Below are 18722 nucleotides of genomic sequence, written 5' to 3' on the forward strand. Positions count from 1 at the left end.
TGTATTTTTTTAGTCATTTTTTTTATCACATTTTTGTTATTTTTTCATACATTTTTCATCAAATTTTTTGTCATTTTTTTCATCAATTTTGTGTAATTTTTTTGTTAAAGGTGTCATTTTTTGCCACATTTTTGTAATTTTTTCATACATTTTTCATCAAATTTGTCATTTTTTTGTAAAATTTTTATCACATTTGTCAATTTTTTGTCATTTTTTGTCAAATTTTTATCAAATTTTCGTCAATTTTTTGTCATTTTTTATCAAATTTGTGTCATTTTTTTATCACATTTTTGTCACATTTTTCATCAATTTTTTGTCATTTTTTGTCAATTTGTCACATTTTTGTCATTTTTTTGTCAAATTTTTATCACTTTTTTGTCACATTTCCATCATGTTTTCGTCTCAGTTCTGTTGCTTTTTCTCACCTTTCTTCCAGAAGCTTCTGGCCTGGGGTAAAGCCAAACTGGAGAAAACGTGCTCGGTTCAGGTGGGAGTTAAAGGTTTAACGTGCTAACAGAACATATCAGAAGTAAAAGCACAGCAGGCTCTCCCCGCTTTACGAAGCACAAACACACAATGAACGACATTTAAATCCTTTATTTATCAAATGTACATCTGCTCAGTGTTACATTTCGCTTCCAAGCTCCCGTCTCTACATGTAAAACTTTATCCTCATTCACGAAAGAAAAAAAAAACATCCCTTTTGAGAGCAGCACTGATTCAACAGCATTGGACACATAAATACAGACCAGCACGACGAAGAGCAAAACCTGGAGGAACTAAATCCCCGCCCAGTTTCTTCTTTTTAAACCTTTTTTTATTTGATACATGATGCAGCAAAATGGCACGGCTTATTTTGGCTAAACAGATCGAATTTAACAACTTTTTCTGAGCCGTTTTAAACGCGACTGGCTTTGAAATCTGACTCCGAAACTGGCCTGAATCTCAACAAGACCCTCATTCAAAAACAAGAACATAACAGGCAATATAGTGCAGAGAGACGACGGGAAAGGAAAAGCAGCTTCTAGTTTTTTGTTTTGTTTTTTTACATAAAAGGCACTAAACGCGCTAAAGGAATCAGTAGTAGAAAAAGCTACAGTGAGAATCCCAAACAAATACATTCATCTTTTTAAATATGGCACAAAACCTGATCACGGAGGGAGTTAAAGGGATGTTTCAGGGTGTTTGACACAGGGCCTCATTTCCTCGTTATCCAGAGTGTTATGTTTTCTTATGTTTGAAGAGTTTCGTGGCGCTAGGCTAATGCAAGGCTAGTGCATGTCTATGGTATCAGCTAGCCTGCATTAAACACCGTGTGACCCGCTCCACAGAGCACCTGAGGCAGATCACTGATAACGCCAGACTAACCATGGATTTATACTCCGAGGACCCCCTACCCTGAGGATTTTGCCAATATTATTACAAAGTGACCGACTAAATTAATATTACACAGTGTTTAACAGTGTGTTGTGTTCAAAATTAAGCAAAAACACTCTCAAAATCAAACCGTTTACTGAAAAACATAATTAAAAACGGACTTTCCTTTGAAATTCATATTGAAATTCTTTTCAGTATCACCTTTTTTTTTAATCTGAAATAATTCCAAGTACCCCCTGGTTGGGAAACACTGGTATAAGCTACGCGGCGGCGGAGTGATCTGCTAGAAAATAGTCCCTCGAAATGCGATCGTTCATGTGATGCAGGTCAGTTATATTCCAGACATGATTCTATGGACACAGACATGTATATGGTTAGTCTGGTGTTATCAGTGATTTGCCTCAGACTGTTTTTAATGCAGGCTAGCTGATACCATAGGAATGCACTAGCCTAGCATTAGCCTAGCGCCACGAAGCTCTTCAAATATAAGAACTGCATGAACACTCTGGATAACGAGGAAATGAGGCCCTATGTCAGAAATCCTGAAACATCCCTTTAAAAACAGAAACGGCTGGGATTATTTGGAGTTATGTTTTTTTGTATTTTGTGGCACAAACATGATCCAGTTTTAGTGTTAGGTTTAAAGTCGTGAACACGGCAGATCTCCAGCACTTTGGACAAATCTCATCATTTACAAACAGTTATGGATTTTTAGTTTATTCTTCGACTCGATTTCTGCTGCAGTTCATGGCACTTTAAGAAAACATTCTAAAAGGAAAAGGCCACCGTTTTCTCACACTGAGATCTGTTCTTACCTGAGCTTAGACGAGTTGATCCGTACCTGTCTGGTTGTTTTGACTGAGACCCAAAGACCCAAAGATGTTGTTGGCATTTTGCCTCTTCCAGTGTTTTCCTATGGCTCCGAACGGGGCGAAGTTAGAAGTGAGACCAGACGGGTACGGATCAACTCGTCTAAGCTCAGGTAAGAACAGATCAGGGAAAACGGTTCCTTTAACCTCTGAACTCCCGCCTGAACCGAGAGGATCTTTTTCCTCACGTCAGGTTTATTTTTCTCCATCATTTTTTTGTTGGGAATTCGACTCATTTTTAACTTTTTTGTCACACTTTTTTGTCACATTTTTGTCAATTTCTTGTGACATTTTTGTGACATTTTTGTGACATTTTTGCCAGTTTTTTGTCATTTTTTTGGTCACATTTTTGTCACATTTTCATCAATTGTTTAATAAAATTTGTATCAAATTTTTGTCAATTTTTAATCCTTTTTTTGTCACATTTTTGTCACTTTTTCATCAATTTTTTGGCTTTTTTTAATCAATTTTTTATAAATTTTTTGTCAATTTCTTGGGACATTTTTGCCACTTTTTCATCAATTTTTTTGTCATTTTTTTTGTCACATTTTTGTCACATTGTCACTTTTTCATCAATATTTTAATAAAATTTGTATCAAATTTTTGTCCATTTTTAATCCTTTTTTTGTCACATTTTTGTCACTTTTTCATACATTTTTTGGCTTTTTTCAATAATTTTTTTTATCAATTTTTTGCCACTTTTTCATCAATTTTTTGGCTTTTTTTAATCAATTTTTTCATCAATTTTTCGTCACTTTTTTGTCACATTTTTGTCAATTTCTTGTGACATTTTTGTGACTTTTTGTGTCATTTTCGTGACATTTTTGCCACTTTTTCATCAATTTTTCGTCACTTTTTTGTCTCTATTTTCTCACTTTTTCCCAGAAGCTTTTGGATTGGGGTAAAGCCAAACTGGAGAAAACGTGCTCGGTTCAGGTGGGAGTTAAGGGGTTAAGACTGGGACCAGAAAAATATTGAATTCAGAGCAAAGTTATGACCACTGTAGTGTAGAATTTGGTTAAATACTAAAACACATTTTCAAGTACAGGGACAGTGTTTGACGGTTTTGGGTTAATCTGAATGTATCTGTGTACTTTTGTGGTTTTCTGGAGTAAAAGCGTTTGTTCTCAGGAGAAGGTACCAAACATCATGGAAATCCTGTATTTGCGTTCCTGGACAGTTTCTCAGACTCTGCTCCGGCTCAGGGGACGACCACGTGGAAGGGCGACCCCGGGACGTGCTGGTCGCCCCACTTCACCACCAGGGCGTAGTCCCCTCGCTCCTTCAGGACGTAGCCCACGTTGTACTGGAGGTTCCCCATGTGTTTGACCGTCACCTCCTCGCAGGGGACGTGGGGGCCGTGCACGCCCACCAGCAGCATGCTCTTCCCTGGACACAGACACACCGGCGTCACACAAAGCCAAACATCGGGCCGATATTTGGGCTTTTTTAATATGGAGATGAGGGCCAGCTCCAGCCTGTGGTCCCTCAGCTGGACAGGGCCTCCGTCTCTCCGCTCTGCCCCTTCACGTCCGTACATCCCCCACCATGGACTGCTTTAAATCTCGTCTTAAAACCCACGTTTGTTCTCTGGCTTTTAGCTCTGCGAGAGTTGTGTGGTCCTCTGTGTCTCTTATTTTATTGCTTTTTATATCTGCTTTTATTGATATTTTCTTAACATAAGTAGAAGCTCCATTGACTTGAATGGGATTTCCCAACGTTCTAACGGTCATTATCTTCTGATAAAGGACCTCAGAAAAAAATAATGACCGTGCTTTCATATCACTCCACACGTACAGAGTAGTGGACACTGTCTCTGTCCCGTCACAGAGAGAAGTCGGGGAATCGCTCGTGAAGTTAACGTGAGTCCGACTTTCAGCTTACCCAGAGATTCACCACCATCCCTCCAGCTGCGCCTTCAACTAAGCAGTGTTAATTTTATTCAAAGTGATATTTTTGTGACTAAAATTGGACTAAAACTAAATGAAAAGTTTCTCATGAGACTAAAACTGTGACTAAAATGTCCAGATATTTGAGTCGACTAAAATCAGACTAAATAAAAATGAAAAGGAGAGACTAAAATCATCCAAACTTGTATTGAGCGTCTGAAAGAGCCTCAGATCATGTTTAAAGGATCAGCTCTGAGCTTTGTTCATGTGGAGCAGAAACATGAAGCAGAGGAACAACATTAAACATGATTAGAATCAATATTATCAATGCAAAGTCCACTCAATTAGTCTGACATTTAGTCGACTAAAACTAGACTAAAATTGAAACTTTTTTCTTGACTAAAATTAAATTACATTTTAGTCAAACGACTAAGACTAAAACTAAAATAAAATATGTTGTCAAAATTAACACTGCAACTAAGCAGCTAGGCTAACTGCTAGCCTTGCTGCTTCTAGCCTAGCCTTAAATGTGCTATGCAAATAAAATGGATTGGAAGAGACAGACACTTCCTTTTTTTCATTTTGAAACAAGCTCCCTCTGAAAGACTAAACATGAACATACAGCGCCCCCTCCTGTCAGAGTTCAGCACTGATGCTTTAGAAACTTCATACACAGGATTAAAGACCAGACATGTTTTTAAAGCAGCACTAAGTAACGTGTTTACCTAAATAAATCCTCTCCGTCGTCCCTGTGGGGGTGATACAAGTGTTTATGGGATGTTTGGAGGGTCTTTCATCGCCCCCTGGTGTCTCTGGCCAGAAAACCATGTTTGCAACTTCACTGCCACCGGTCCGGAGAAAGCAATACACACTAATGGAATCTCGAAGAAGAAGCTAACATGCTAACGGGCAAAGCTAACTGCAGGCTAACGTCACTTTAAACAGTATTTACAGCCACGTTTGAGTGAAAAAAAATATTTCCGTTGTATAATTGGATGCACAGTAACCCTCTGTCCCTTCACCTTTCCTGTCAGCGTCGTATTTACTCTCCAAGACAATTAATACATTAAAAAATCGTAACTTGCTACGACACCTGCAGTTGCTCTTATGGCCTCTAGGGGGAAGAGTTACTTAGTACTGCTTTAAATATTGCCGCTGCAAATCGGTATCAGCCTTAAAAAAACCCTCTATCAGATACATTTCTATGATTTGAAACCTTTACTAAAAGAATAAATATCAGGCCTGTATATCGGCTAACTCCCTTTATATCAGTATCGGACCCAAAAGTCCATGTCGCTCGAGCCCAAGACAAAACCATAAAAGCTCTTAAACGTTTCCAAGAGAAAGTGTATAAAGCAAACTGGCTTAAAATCGGAATATTGAAAAAAAAAAAAGCTGCCGTCTTCCCTTACAAACCAAAACTAAAAAAACATACAATTTAACGCCTTTTGTGTGATAACATGGTTAGCCATGTTGCTCATCATACAATAATAAAACGTGTACTTTAAGTATGTTCGGTGCTAAATGATGCGATGACGAAAGGGTTTAGGCTGAATCGAGACTTGCCTCGTGACCTCACTTACAGCTGTGACACTACGACCATAATAATACACATGATACTTTACTCTAATGCCAACCACGGAAACTCTTCAGCACCAAACTTCATCAAAATGACCTGTTACGCGTCTACAATTGACTTCTTTTCTGATGATCTTCATTCAAGGGTTTTATACTTTTCCATAATATTATTATTTTTTTAAATGTATTAATAGTCTTGGAGGTTGATTTTATAAACTGTTCCATAGATCAGCTCCTTTGCCTGATAAACACCTCCTCTCATTAGTCGTCGCCTTTGGGTGTTTGTAGCAGACCAGTTCCTCTGAGGTCGTATCTAGACTCTTGTTTGAAACGTCTCTCTTACTGTAAACTGTGAGGAAGCTTGAGAGCCTTGTACATCACAACTGCAAAGTCAGGCAACACCAGGATCTTTAATCTCATAAAAAGTGGATGTGTCGGCGTGAGGTCTGCGTGGCTGATCCCTCTAACTGCCTCCTTCATCTCCGTGAACATCATCTTCTGTCCTCACCTGCTTTGCTACAGTCGACGCTGAAGCTGCTCCTCTGCCCCACGAAGGCCCTGCTCAGCCCCGGGCCTCGGCTCAGGACTTTGCTGGCGTCGGCCTCGCTGGTCCAGGAGGGGGCGCCGTGGACGGAGCTGACGCTGGAGGAGCGCACGGCCGGGTCCACCGTCAGTGTGGACGTCTCACTGGCGTTGGTCACGTTCACCAGACGAGGACCTGAGGAGAAGGTGGAAGATGCTTTATAACAAACACTGAGAACTAAGTAACTCGTGCCCCTAGAGGCCATGAGCGCAACTGCAGGTGTCGTAGCAGGATGCACATTTTTAAATCCTACGCTGACGGGAAGAAGGAGGGATTTATGGGGTTAAACCACTTTTTCATTGCTTTTTTTGTCACTTTTCTGTTACTCTTTTGTGGGAGATTTTTGTCAAGTTTTCATATTTTTTCCCACTTTTTTGTTGCTCTTTTCTTGCATTTTCATCCACAGTTTAACCCCTTAACTCCCGCCTGAACCGAGCACATTTTCTCCAGTTTGGCTTTACCCCAATCCAAAAGCTTCAAGAAGAAAGCTGTGAAAATAGCAACAAAACTGAGACGAAAACAATGATGGAAATGTGGCAAAAAAGCGAGAAAACATTGACAAAAAAGTGATAAAAATTTGACACAAAAATGTGACAAAAAATGACAAAAAAATTACTAAAAATTGACAAAAAAATGACCGAAATTGATTAAAATTTACAAAAACATGAAAAAAAAAATGTGACAAAAAAATGGATAAAAAATTGACAAAAAAAATTACAAAAATTTGATTAAAAAACATTGACGAAAAAAAAAAAAGATACAAATTTGACAAAAAAAAAAGACTAAAATTTGATTTAAATTTGACACAAAAAAGACAAAAATTTGATAAAAAATTGACGAAAAAAAAAGTGACAAAAATTTGACAAAAAAATGACAAAAATTTGATTTAAAAAAATTGACCAAAAAAAAAAGATAAAAATTTGACCAAAAAAAAAAGACTAAAATTTGATTAAAATTTGACACAAAAAATTACAAAAATGTGATAAAAATTGACAAAAAAAATGACAAAAAATCGACTAAAAAATTGACAAAAAATGATTAAAATTGACAAAAACATGAAAAAAAAAATGTGACAAAAATGAGTTGAATAAAAAAAAACAGATGACGTGAGGAAAAAGATCCTCCCGTTTCAGGCGGGAGTTAAGAGGTCAATCTCAGTTTTGTTGCTATTTTGATGCTTTTTATCCAGAAGCTTTTAGATTTGGGTAAAGCCGAACTGAAGGAGGGTAATTCCGCTCTGTGCAAACAAAGACCAGAGGAAAATCTAATGGCTAATATCTGTTATTAGTGAAACCAGTGAGTGTTGAGCAGAGACTCACCGTTGACCTTGGCGGTGAAGGGGCCGAGCACAGACTCACCGTTGACCTTGGCGGTGAAGCACAGACTCACCGTTGACCTTGGCGGTGAAGGGGCCGAGCACAGACTCACCGTTGACCTTGGCGGTGAAGGGGCCGAGCACAGACTCACCGTTGACCTTGGCGGTGAAGGGGCCGAGCACAGACTCACCGTTGACCTTGGCGGTGAAGGGGCCGAGCACAGACTCACCGTTGACCTTGGCGGTGAAGGGGCCGAGCACAGACTCACCGTTGACCTTGGCGGTGAAGGGGCCGAGCACAGACTCACCGTTGACCTTGGCGGTGAAGGGGCCGAGCACAGACTCACCGTTGACCTTGGCGGTGAAGGGGCCGAGCACAGACTCACCGTTGACCTTGGCGGTGAAGGGGCCGAGCACAGACTCACCGTTGACCTCGGCGGTGAAGGGGCCGAGCACAGACTCACCGTTGACCTTGGCGGTGAAGGGGCCGAGCACAGACTCACCGTTGACCTTGGCGGTGAAGGGGCCGAGCACAGACTCACCGTTGACCTTGGCGGTGAAGGGGCCGAGCACAGACTCACCGTTGACCTTGGCGGTGAAGGGGCCGAGCACAGACTCACCGTTGACCTCGGCGGTGAAGGGGCCGAGCACAGACTCACCGTTGACCTTGGCGGTGAAGGGGCCGAGCACAGACTCACCGTTGACCTTGGCGGTGAAGGGGCCGAGCACAGACTCACCGTTGACCTCGGCGGTGAAGGGGACGAGCACAGACTCACCGTTGACCTTGGCGGTGAAGGGGCTGCCCTGGATGTGGTTGGGCCCGGCGTACTTGACGCTGATGCAGTAGTTCCCGGGGGCCATGGGCGTGTAGTGCACCCTGTAGCCCTCGGGCAGCTCGGCACAGTCCATCTTCACCTTGGACGGGCCCTCGATGGTGACGCTCAGGGCCCCGGGACCCGCTCGGCTGTTGTTGATGGTGAATTCAGACTGAACTCCTGCCAGACAAAACAAAAGAGGCCGTTTTTCGTTTGCGTTCGGGACACACCGAATCCACGACTTCTCAGCTCAGGCCACACACGAGGAGGAGGAAAGATTCAAATGATTTCAACTTGTGCACATCGCTGTAAAGCAGTGGTTCTCAACCTATTAGAGCCGCGACCCCCATTATAGCAGTTAGTTAGGATCGTGACCCCCACCCGGGTCAGACCATGGGAAAAACAGGGCCTTTAACCCCTTAACTCCCACCCGAACCGCGCACATTTTCTCCAGTTTGGCTTTACCCCAATCCAAAAGCTTCAGGAAAAAGGTGTGAAAATAGCAACAAAACTGAGACGAAAACAATGATGGAAATGTGACAAAAATGTCACAAGAAATTGACAAAAAAATGACAAAAAATTGATAAAAAAATCCACAAAAAAAGTGAAAAAAATGTCCAAAAAAAGACAATAAAATTAACAAAAATCCACAAAAATGTGACAAAAAAAGCCACAAGAATGCGATGAAAAAAAGCAATGCAACAGCGTGTGGAAAAAGACCTGCTTTGATCTGCTTTGTAGGGCTTAGCTTTTAACTGAGGCAAAACACTGGCCTATAATCTCCAGTCAAGAAGCTTCTAGATTTGGGTAAAGCCAAACTTGAGAAAATGCACTGGGTTCAGGCGTAAGAGGTGAAGTGAGTAAACAAGAGTGATTGGCCTCCTCACCTGTGCTCCCGCGCTCCAGTCCGGCCCCGTACGCGGTGACCAGACCGGCCTCTCCGGTCTGTCCCGGCTCCCCCACCCGGACCTTAAAAGGACTTCCTGGGATGTGGGCGCCGTTAAACTTCACGTCGATGGAGTGGACGCCGTTCTCTCTGGGAATGAACCGGATCACGTACTTATCTGAGAAAACAGAGGAACAGGGTCTAAACCAGGTCTAAACCAGGTCTAAACCAGGTCTAAACCAGGTCTAAACCAGGACTAAACCAGGTCTAAACCAGGTCTAAACCGGGTCTAAACCAGGTCTAAACCGGGACTAAACCAGGTCTAAACCAGGTCTAAACCGGGTCTAAACCGGGTCTAAACCAGGTCTAAACCAGGTCTAAACCAGGTCTAAACCAGGTCTAAACCAGGACTAAACCAGGTCTAAACCAGGTCTAAACCGGGTCTAAACCAGGTCTAAACCAGGACTAAACCAGGTCTAAACCGGGTCTAAACCAGGTCTAAACCGGGTCTAAACCAGGTCTAAACCGGGTCTAAACCAGGTCTAAACCGGGTCTAAACCAGGTCTAAACCAGGTCTAAACCGGGTCTAAACCAGGTCTAAACCGGGACTAAACCAGGTCTAAACCAGGTCTAAACCAGGTCTAAACCAGGTCTAAACCAGGACTAAACCAGGTCTAAACCGGGTCTAAACCAGGTCTAAACCGGGTCTAAACCAGGTCTAAACCGGGTCTAAACCGGGACTAAACCAGGTCTAAACCAGGTCTAAACCAGGTCTAAACCAGGTCTAAACCAGGACTAAACCAGGTCTAAACCGGGTCTAAACCAGGTCTAAACCGGGTCTAAACCGGGACTAAACCAGGTCTAAACCAGGACTAAACTAGGTCTAAACCAGGTCTAAACCAGGACTAAACCAGGACTAAACCAGGTCTAAACCAGGACTAAACTAGGGCTAAACCAGGTCTAAACCAGGACTAAACTAGGTCTAAACCAGGTCTAAACCAGGACTAAACCAGGTCTAAACCAGGACTAAACCGGGTCTAAACCAGGACTAAACCGGGTCTAAACCAGGACTAAACCAGGTCTAAACCAGGTCTAAACCAGGACTAAACTAGGTCTAAACCAGGTCTAAACCAGGACTAAACTAGGTCTAAACCAGGTCTAAACCAGGACTAAACTAGGACTAAACCAGGACTAAACCAGGTCTAAACCAGGACTAAACTAGGTCTAAACCAGGTCTAAACCAGGTCTAAACCGGGTCCAAACCAGGTCTAAACCAGGACTAAACCGGGTCTAAACCAGGACTAAACCGGGTCTAAACCAGGACTAAACCAGGTCTGAACCAGGACTAAACCAGGTCTAAACCAGGTCTAAACCAGGACTAAACCGGGTCTAAACCAGGACTAAACCGGGTCTAAACCAGGTCTGAACCGGGACTAAACCAGGTCTAAACCGGGTCTAAACCGGGTCTAAACCAGGTCTAAACCGGGTCTAAACCAGGTCTGAACCGGGACTAAACCAGGTCTAAACCAGGTCTAAACCGGGTCTAAACCAGGTCTAAACCAGGACTAAACCAGGACTAAACCGGGTCTAAACCAGGACTAAACCGGGTCTAAACCAGGACTAAACCGGGTCTAAACCGGGTCTAAACCGGGTCTAAACCAGGACTAAACCAGGTCTGAACCAGGACTAAACCAGGTCTAAACCGGGTCTAAACCAGGTCTAAACCAGGTCTAAACCAGGACTAAACCAGGTCTAAACCGGGTCTAAACCAGGCCTAAACCGGGTCTAAACCAGGTCTAAACCAGGTCTAAACCAGGTCTAAACCGGGTCTAAACCAGGACTAAACCAGGACTAAACCAGGTCTAAACCAGGTCTAAACCAGGACTAAACCAGGTCCAAACCAGGTCCAAACCAGGACTAAACCAGGTCTAAACCGGGTCTAAACCAGGACTAAACCAGGACTAAACCAGGTCTAAACCAGGTCTAAACCAGGACTAAACCAGGACTAAACCAGGCCTAAACCAGGTCTAAACCAGGTCTAAACCAGGACTAAACCAGGTCTAAACCAGGACTAAACCGGGTCTAAACCGGGTCTAAACCGGGTCTAAACCGGGTCTAAACCAGGTCTAAAGAGATGCAGACCTTTCTCGATCTCAGTGACCGCACACTCTTCCAGAGCTCCAGACGGACTGTGGACCTGAGCCTCCATCTTCCCCTGAGCTCCGTTCAGACGCACCGCGAACGAGGCCGGGTGGTTCGCCTTCAGACCAGACTCCTACAGGAACAAACAGAACTAAAGCAGGAACAAACAGGAACAAACAGGAACAAACAGGAACAAACAGGAACAAACAGGAACAAACAGGGATAAAACAGGAACAAACAGGAACAAACAGGGATAAAGCAGGAACAAACAGGAACAAACAGGGATAAAACAGAACTAAAGCAGGAACAAACAGGAACAAACAGGAACAAACAGAACTAAAGCAGGAACAAACAGGAACAAACAGGAACAAACAGAACTAAAGCAGGAACAAACAGGAACAAACAGGAACAAACAGAACTAAAGCAGGAACAAACAGGAACAAACAGGAACAAACAGAACTAAAGCAGGAACAAACAGGACGAAAGCAGGACTAAAACAGGAACAAACAGGAACAAACAGGGATAAAACAGGAACAAACAGGAACAAACAGGAACAAACAGGAACAAACAGGAACAAACAGGAACAAACAGAACTAAAGCAGGAACAAACAGGACGAAAGCAGGACTAAAACAGGAACAAACAGGAACAAACAGGAACAAACAGGAACAAACAGAACTAAAGCAGGAACAAACAGGACGAAAGCAGGACTAAAACAGGAACAAACAGGAACAAACAGGGATAAAACAGGAACAAACAGGAACAAACAGGGATAAAACAGGAACAAACAGGAACAAACAGGAACAAACAGGAACAAACAGGGATAAAACAGGAACAAACAGGGATAAAACAGGAACAAACAGGAACAAACAGGAACAAACAGGAACAAACAGGGATAAAACAGGAACAAACAGGGATAAAACAGGAACAAACAGGAACAAACAGGGATAAAACAGGAACAAACAGGGATAAAACAGGAACAAACAGGAACAAACAGTGATAAAACAGGAACAAACAGGAACAAACAGATACATTTTTGTTAAATTTTTGTTAAATTTTTGTCAAATTTTTGTTGAATTTTTGTTGAATTTGTTAAATTTTTGTCACTTTTTTGTCACATTTTTGTTGAATTTTTGTCACTTTTTTGTCACATTTTTGTCACATTTTGGTTGAATTTTTGTCACATTTTTGTCACTTTTTTGTCACTTTTTGGTTGAATTTTTGTTGAAATTTTGTTGAATTTTTGTCACATTTTTGTTGATTTTGTCGAATTTTTGTCGATTTTTTGTCGAATTTTTGTCACATTTTTGTTGATTTTTTGTAAAAAATTTTGTCACATTTTTGTTAAATTTTTGTCACTTTTTGTCAATTTTTTGTTGAATTTTTGTCACATTTTTGTTGAATTTTTGTTAAATTTTTGTCGCATTTTTGTCGCATTTTTGTCACTTTTTGGTTGAATTTTTGTCACATTTTTGTTAAATTTTTGTCACATTTTTGTAGATTTTTTGTCACATTTTTGTTGAATTTTTGTTGAATTTTTGTTGAATTTTTTTCAATTTTTTGTTGAATTTTTGTCACATTTTTGTTGAATTTTTGTCAATTTTTTGTCACATTTTTGTTGAATTTTTGTTGAATTTTTGTTGAATTTTTGTCACATTATTGTCACATTTTTGTCACATTTTTGTTGAATATTTGTCACATTTTTGTTGAATTTTTGTCACATTTTTGTTGAATTTTTGTCACATTTTTGTTGAATTTTTGTCACATTTTTGTTGAATTTTTGTCACTTTTTCGTCACATTTTTGTCACATTTTCGTTAAATTTTTGTCACATTTTTGTTGAATTTTTGTCACATTTTTGTTGAATTTTTGTCGAATTTTTGTTGAATTTTTGTCAATTTTTTGTCACATTTTTGTTGAATTTTTGTCACATTTTTGTTGAATTTTTGTCACATTTTTGTTGAATTTTTGTCACATTTTTGTTGAATTTTTGTCACATTTTTGTTGAATTTTTGTCGAATTTTTGTTGAATTTTTGTCAATTTTTTGTCACATTTTTGTAGAATTTTTGTCACATTTTTGTTGAATTTTTGTCACTTTTTTGTTGAATTTTTGTCACATTTTTGTTGAATTTTTGTTGACTTTTTGTTGAATTTGTCACATTTTTGTCACATTTTTGTTAAATTTTTGTTGAATTTTTGTTGAATTTTTGTTAATTTTTTGTTGAATTTTTGTTAAATTTTTGTCACATTTTTGTTAAATTTTTGTCACATTTTTGTTGAATTTTTGCACCGCGAACGAGGCCGGATGGTTCGCCTTCAGACCAGACTCCTACAGGAACATACAGGGTTTGAACAACACTGCTATAAAGTGACACCTTCCTCACGTCCGTATCCGAGTTTAAAAAGTTCATATGAGGGAAACTAAACTCATTTCTCGATCACTTTTTGTCCTCTCGGAGCGAGGCTACAGCGGGACTAAAGCTGGACTAGAGAAGCTAGAATACAAGAGGACAAAGATGGAAACACTCTTCTGTACCTGAGCATTGATTTTGTTGATTTTCTGGATTCAATGCTGGATTATGGGACTTAAATAGGTGAAGAACAGGAGGATTATGTGTCCTAGTGTTTCTTACCAGAGCAAATTGGTTCATCTGCAGCCGACTGGTACAAAAACACAGCTCTGAAACGTCTAAAGAACTACACACGACTAGAGCGATCACTACTGGAGGTGGAGGAGTTGGTTAGTCGAGAACCAGAAGCTGATTTAGTATTTTCGAGGTCGGGGCTAAAAGCAGCTGTGAGGGAAGTCGGCTGCAGTCGGACCAATCGGGAGAGTTCTCTGTTAAGAGTCTTTAAATGAAACACAGGGAGGAGCACCGGGATCTGGACTGGAGTCAGGGCAGAGGCAGGAGGACAGAGGCTGAGGGACTTCACAGGATCTGACAAAATGGAAAGGTCCAAGTGAAGGGAACCGCACTCGTGTAGAGCTTCTCACAGACAGAACATCTGGCCTGATCGCAGCAGCAACGGCCCAAACCCTGGACTAAACCAGAAGAAAACTAAACCAACCAAGTCCCTGTGCGGCGCGTTTTGAAGCTTTCCGCGCATGTTAAGCTTTTGACGCCTCCAGGGCGTGCAGCACAGCCCACGCTCGAGTTGGGAAATGTTCAACTTTTTGGAGAAATTTGCGAGCGTCGACCAATCAGGAGCTTTCTCCAAAGTGACGTACGTTGTAGCTGAGCCACCGGGGCAGATTCTAGGCCGGCCGAGAAAAAAATAAAAAATGAAAACAAGTCACGGAGGTTTAGCTTCTTTGTGAACCGGAGCAACAGCAGCTCTGGGACTTTTACACCGACACTTCAGTGTTTCTTTACCTAAACACCAGGATTAAAGGCGGCAACAAGAAAACTTATTTCAGTGGCTGAATCTGCGCTGGGAATGTGTTTGGGCCTCGAGGCTGACGATGCCTGTTGTAGCTACGAACACACGCTGAGGTGCGGCCAGACAAACGTCGGACTTCAGGTCAGCACAAGCGTCTAACTACGGGCTTTAGCCGCGTTTTTCACGCCCGATAAGCGTTTGGTGTGTACGCACCTTTAGTCTTTTGACTAAAATGTAATTTAATTTTAGTCAAAAAAATATCTTCAATTTTAGTCTAGTTTTAATCGACTAAAATTGCAAGTAAATGCAATTTTAGTGGGTCCCATCAGCGCGAGCGTCTCGTCTTCTCTCGGGTCAGTCTCATGATCGATCACAAACACAAACGCTCCGTCTAAACTCGCCTTTTACACGAGATAACAACAAATAATCCGGTCCGGTAAAAACGAAACAGAAACCTGCAGTGACACTGATGTCAAAGCTCCGCTAACAGCAACGAAACACTTCCTGTTGTCCCGACATAATAAAAGGCGTCAATGTTCCAGCCGCTGGGAGAGGGTTTGAAATGTTCAGTAATAAATGAACCGAATATTTTAGGTGCAAATGGACACAAATCTCCTTTTTCTTCATTTTCCTGGTCGTCCGTTTTGCTCAAATAGAAATAAAGGCCTGTCTCTAATTGTGGCCTGGTTCCAATAAAGGCCTGGTCCTGATGCCCTGGAGTAAATAAAGGCCCCGCCCTATATTAGAGCATTTACGGTAGCCTAAATTACCCCACACTGAACGCCCATCTCTTCACGTGTTTTATTTCCATCATGATCCAGTCTCTAACCAGCCCACTCGTTTGACTCCCTCAGCCAGTCTTTATGCCTCTGTCCAGGTTTAGTCCGGTCCGGGACCAGGCCGGGCCCGGGGTGGGTCCTCTCTGAGCCTCACCTGAAGACCGCTAACAGTTAGCCGCCGCGCGTCGGTCACCGGGGCGACCACCGGCACCAGGAAGGGACTGTCCGGGATGTGCTGCTCGTTAAACTTCACCGACACCTCGTAGTCCCCTGAAAGAGAGAGGCGGGGCTTAGACAGGAAGTTATATTTGAGGTGTTTGTGTGTGTGTGTCGAGTACCAGGCTCCTGCGCGACGTAAGCCACGCCACAGGATCCGTCCTTTCTGTCGTCGAAGGAGATCTCGGCTCGACTGGGGCCTTCCACCGCGATGGACAGACCCCCCGCCCCCGCCTCACGCGTCCAGATGCTGAACTCAGCTGCACACGGGGAGGGAAGACTGATGATGAACGGGACATTAAATACTCACAGAAAAGCTACTTTAGCAGAGGAGTCACTTTAACCTCTTACCACCCGACAAAACCTAATGCATTCTCTCCTCTTTGCCATTGTCGTCACTTTTTATTTCCCTTATGTGTTTTTGCCATTTTTTAAACTACTTTTCTGCTGGATTTTTGTCACTTTTTTTTACTGGATTTTTGTCACTTTTTTGCTGGATTTTTGTCACTTTTTTGCTGGATTTTTGTCACTTTTTTGCTGGATTTTTGTCACTTTTTTGTCCCTTTTTTGCTGGATTTTTGTCATTTTTTTGCTGCATTTTTGTCACTTTTTTGCTGGATTTTTGTCATTTTTTTGCTGCATTTTTGTCACTTTTTTGTCCCTTTTTTGCTGCATTTTTGTCACTTTTTTGCTGGATTTTAGTCTTTTTTCTGCTGGATTTTTGTCTTTTTTCTGCTGGATTTTTGTCTTTTTTCTGCTGGATTTTTGTCCCTTTTTTGCTGCATTTTTGTCACTTTTTTGCTGGATTTTTGTCACTTTTTTGCTGGATTTTTGTCTTTTTTTGCTGAATTTTAGTCATTTTTCTGCTGGATTTTTGTGTTTTTTCTGCAGAATTTTTGTCACTTTTTTTGTTGGATTTTTGTCATTTTTTTTGCTGGATTTTTGTTATTTTTTTGTTGGATTTTTGTTATTTTTTTGTTGGATTTTTGTCATTTTTTTGCTGGATTTTTGTTATTTTTTTGCTGGATTTTTGTCACTTTTTTGCTGGATTTTTGTCACTTTTTTGCTGGATTTTTGTCATTTTTTGCTGGATTTTTGTCATTTTTTGCTGGATTTTTGTCATTTTTTGCTGGATTTTTGTCATTTTTTGCTGGATTTTTGTCACTTTTTTTGCTGGATTTTTGTCACTTTTTTTGCTGGATTTTTGTCACTTTTTTGCTGGATTTTTGTCACTTTTTTGATGGATTTTTGTCACTTTTTTGCTGGATTTGTGTCACTTTTTGCTGGATTTTTGTCACTTTTTTGCTGGATTTTTGTCACTTTTTTGCTGGATTTTTGTCAGTTTTGTCTCTGTTCTTGGTCACTTTTTAAAGCGTTTTTGTTGTGTTTACATCCTCATTTTCTTTTTTTTCCTTTTTTATCGCTGTTTTGAAGAAGCTTTTAGATTTGGAGAATTTGGAGAAAACATTTTCAGGTGGGAGTTAAGAGGCTAAATTACCTTCAGGGCCCTCATTACTTTTTACATGACTTTTTTTCTAGCATGAGTAAATGGAATACACAGTGGTTTGTGAAAAAAAGACCACATAATTATGAAGCATCTTTATCGATGGAGCATTTCTTTGACAGTAAAACTTCTTGATAAATTCATACTCTTGAAGAACTGGGATGTTAGAAATGCGTTAGGGATTCTGGCAATGTATGTATTTAGTTTGTGTGAGTTAGGAGAGGCTGAAAGTGAAATTCATTTTGGTGGAAAGCCTGGATGAGCCAGACTCATTTAAATAAGTTCATGTACTGTATAAAACAGACGACTCTTCTACCCACGACTTTAACCTCTTAACTCCCGCCTGAACCCAGAGGATCTTTTTCCTCACGTCAGATCTTTTTTCCAGCATTTTTTTGTTGGGTGTTCAACTCATTTTTGTAACTTTTTTGGTCCATTTTTTTGTCATTTTTTTGTCACATTTTTGTCAATTTTTTGTCAATTTTTTGTCAAATTTTTGTCAAATTTTTGTCAAATTTTTGTCACATTTTTGTCACATTTTTGTCACTTTTTTGTCACATTTTTGTCATTTTTTTGTCACATTTTTGTTATTTTTTTGTCACATTTTTGTCACATTTTTGTCATTTTTTTGTCACTTTTTTGTCACATTTTTGTCACTTTTTTGTCACATTTTTGTAAATTTTTTGTCACATTTTTGTCAATTTTTTGTCAATTTTTTGTCAATTTTTTGTCAAATTTTTGTCAATTTTTTGTCAAATTTTTGTCACATTTTTGTCACTTTTTTGTCACATTTTTGTCATTTTTTTGTCACATTTTTGTCATTTTTTTGTCACATTTTTGTCATATTGTTGTCACATTTTTGTCATTTTTTTGTCACTTTTTTGTCACATTTTTGTCACTTTTTTGTCATTTTGTAAATTTTTTGTCACATTTTTGTCAATTTTTTGTAAATTTTTTGTCAAATTTTTGTCAATTTTTTGTCAAATTTTTGTCACATTTTTGTCACTTTTTTGTCACATTTTTGTCATTTTTTTGTCACATTTTTGTCATTTTTTTGTCACATTTTTGTCATATTGTTGTCACATTTTTGTCATTTTTTTGTCACTTTTTTGTCACATTTTTGTCACTTTTTTGTCACATTTTTGTAAATTTTTTGTCACATTTTTGTCATTTTTTTGTCACATTTTTGTCATTTTTTTGTCACATTTTTGTCAATTTTTTGTCACATTTTTGTCACTTTTTTGTCACATTTTTGTCAAATTTTTGTCAATTTTTTGTCACATTTTTGTCACATTTTTGTCACATTTTTGTCATTTTTTTGTCACATTTTTTGTCAATTTTTTGTCAATTTTTTGTCATTTTTTTCCTTCAATTTCTTGTGACATTTTTG

The 18722-nt window shown here is 40.2% G+C and overlaps 1 protein-coding gene across 4 annotated transcripts in view; it reads right to left on the minus strand.

Annotated features, from left to right (window-relative positions):
- Nucleotides 1-3444: 3444 nt before the first annotated feature.
- Nucleotides 3445-18722, minus strand: part of flnba (filamin B a) — a gene marked incomplete at its 5' end in the record, with an annotated part of 180105 nt that continues 164827 nt past the window's right edge. For all 4 annotated transcript variants that reach the window (XM_079555971.1, XM_079555973.1, XM_079555972.1 and 1 more), the window contains 7 exons: nucleotides 3445-3635; nucleotides 6222-6431; nucleotides 8388-8606; nucleotides 9314-9490; nucleotides 11455-11587; nucleotides 15767-15882; nucleotides 15951-16088. In XM_079555971.1, coding sequence (XP_079412097.1) covers nucleotides 3448-3635; nucleotides 6222-6431; nucleotides 8388-8606; nucleotides 9314-9490; nucleotides 11455-11587; nucleotides 15767-15882; nucleotides 15951-16088 — 1181 coding nt within the window. In that variant the 3' untranslated portion in view covers nucleotides 3445-3447. The remainder of the gene's footprint in view (nucleotides 3636-6221; nucleotides 6432-8387; nucleotides 8607-9313; nucleotides 9491-11454; nucleotides 11588-15766; nucleotides 15883-15950; nucleotides 16089-18722) is intronic.

The sequence above is a fragment of the Gobius niger genome, assembly GCF_951799975.1.
Source record: "Gobius niger genome assembly, chromosome: 5".
In the NCBI taxonomy this organism is placed as follows: Eukaryota; Metazoa; Chordata; class Actinopteri; order Gobiiformes; family Gobiidae; genus Gobius; species Gobius niger.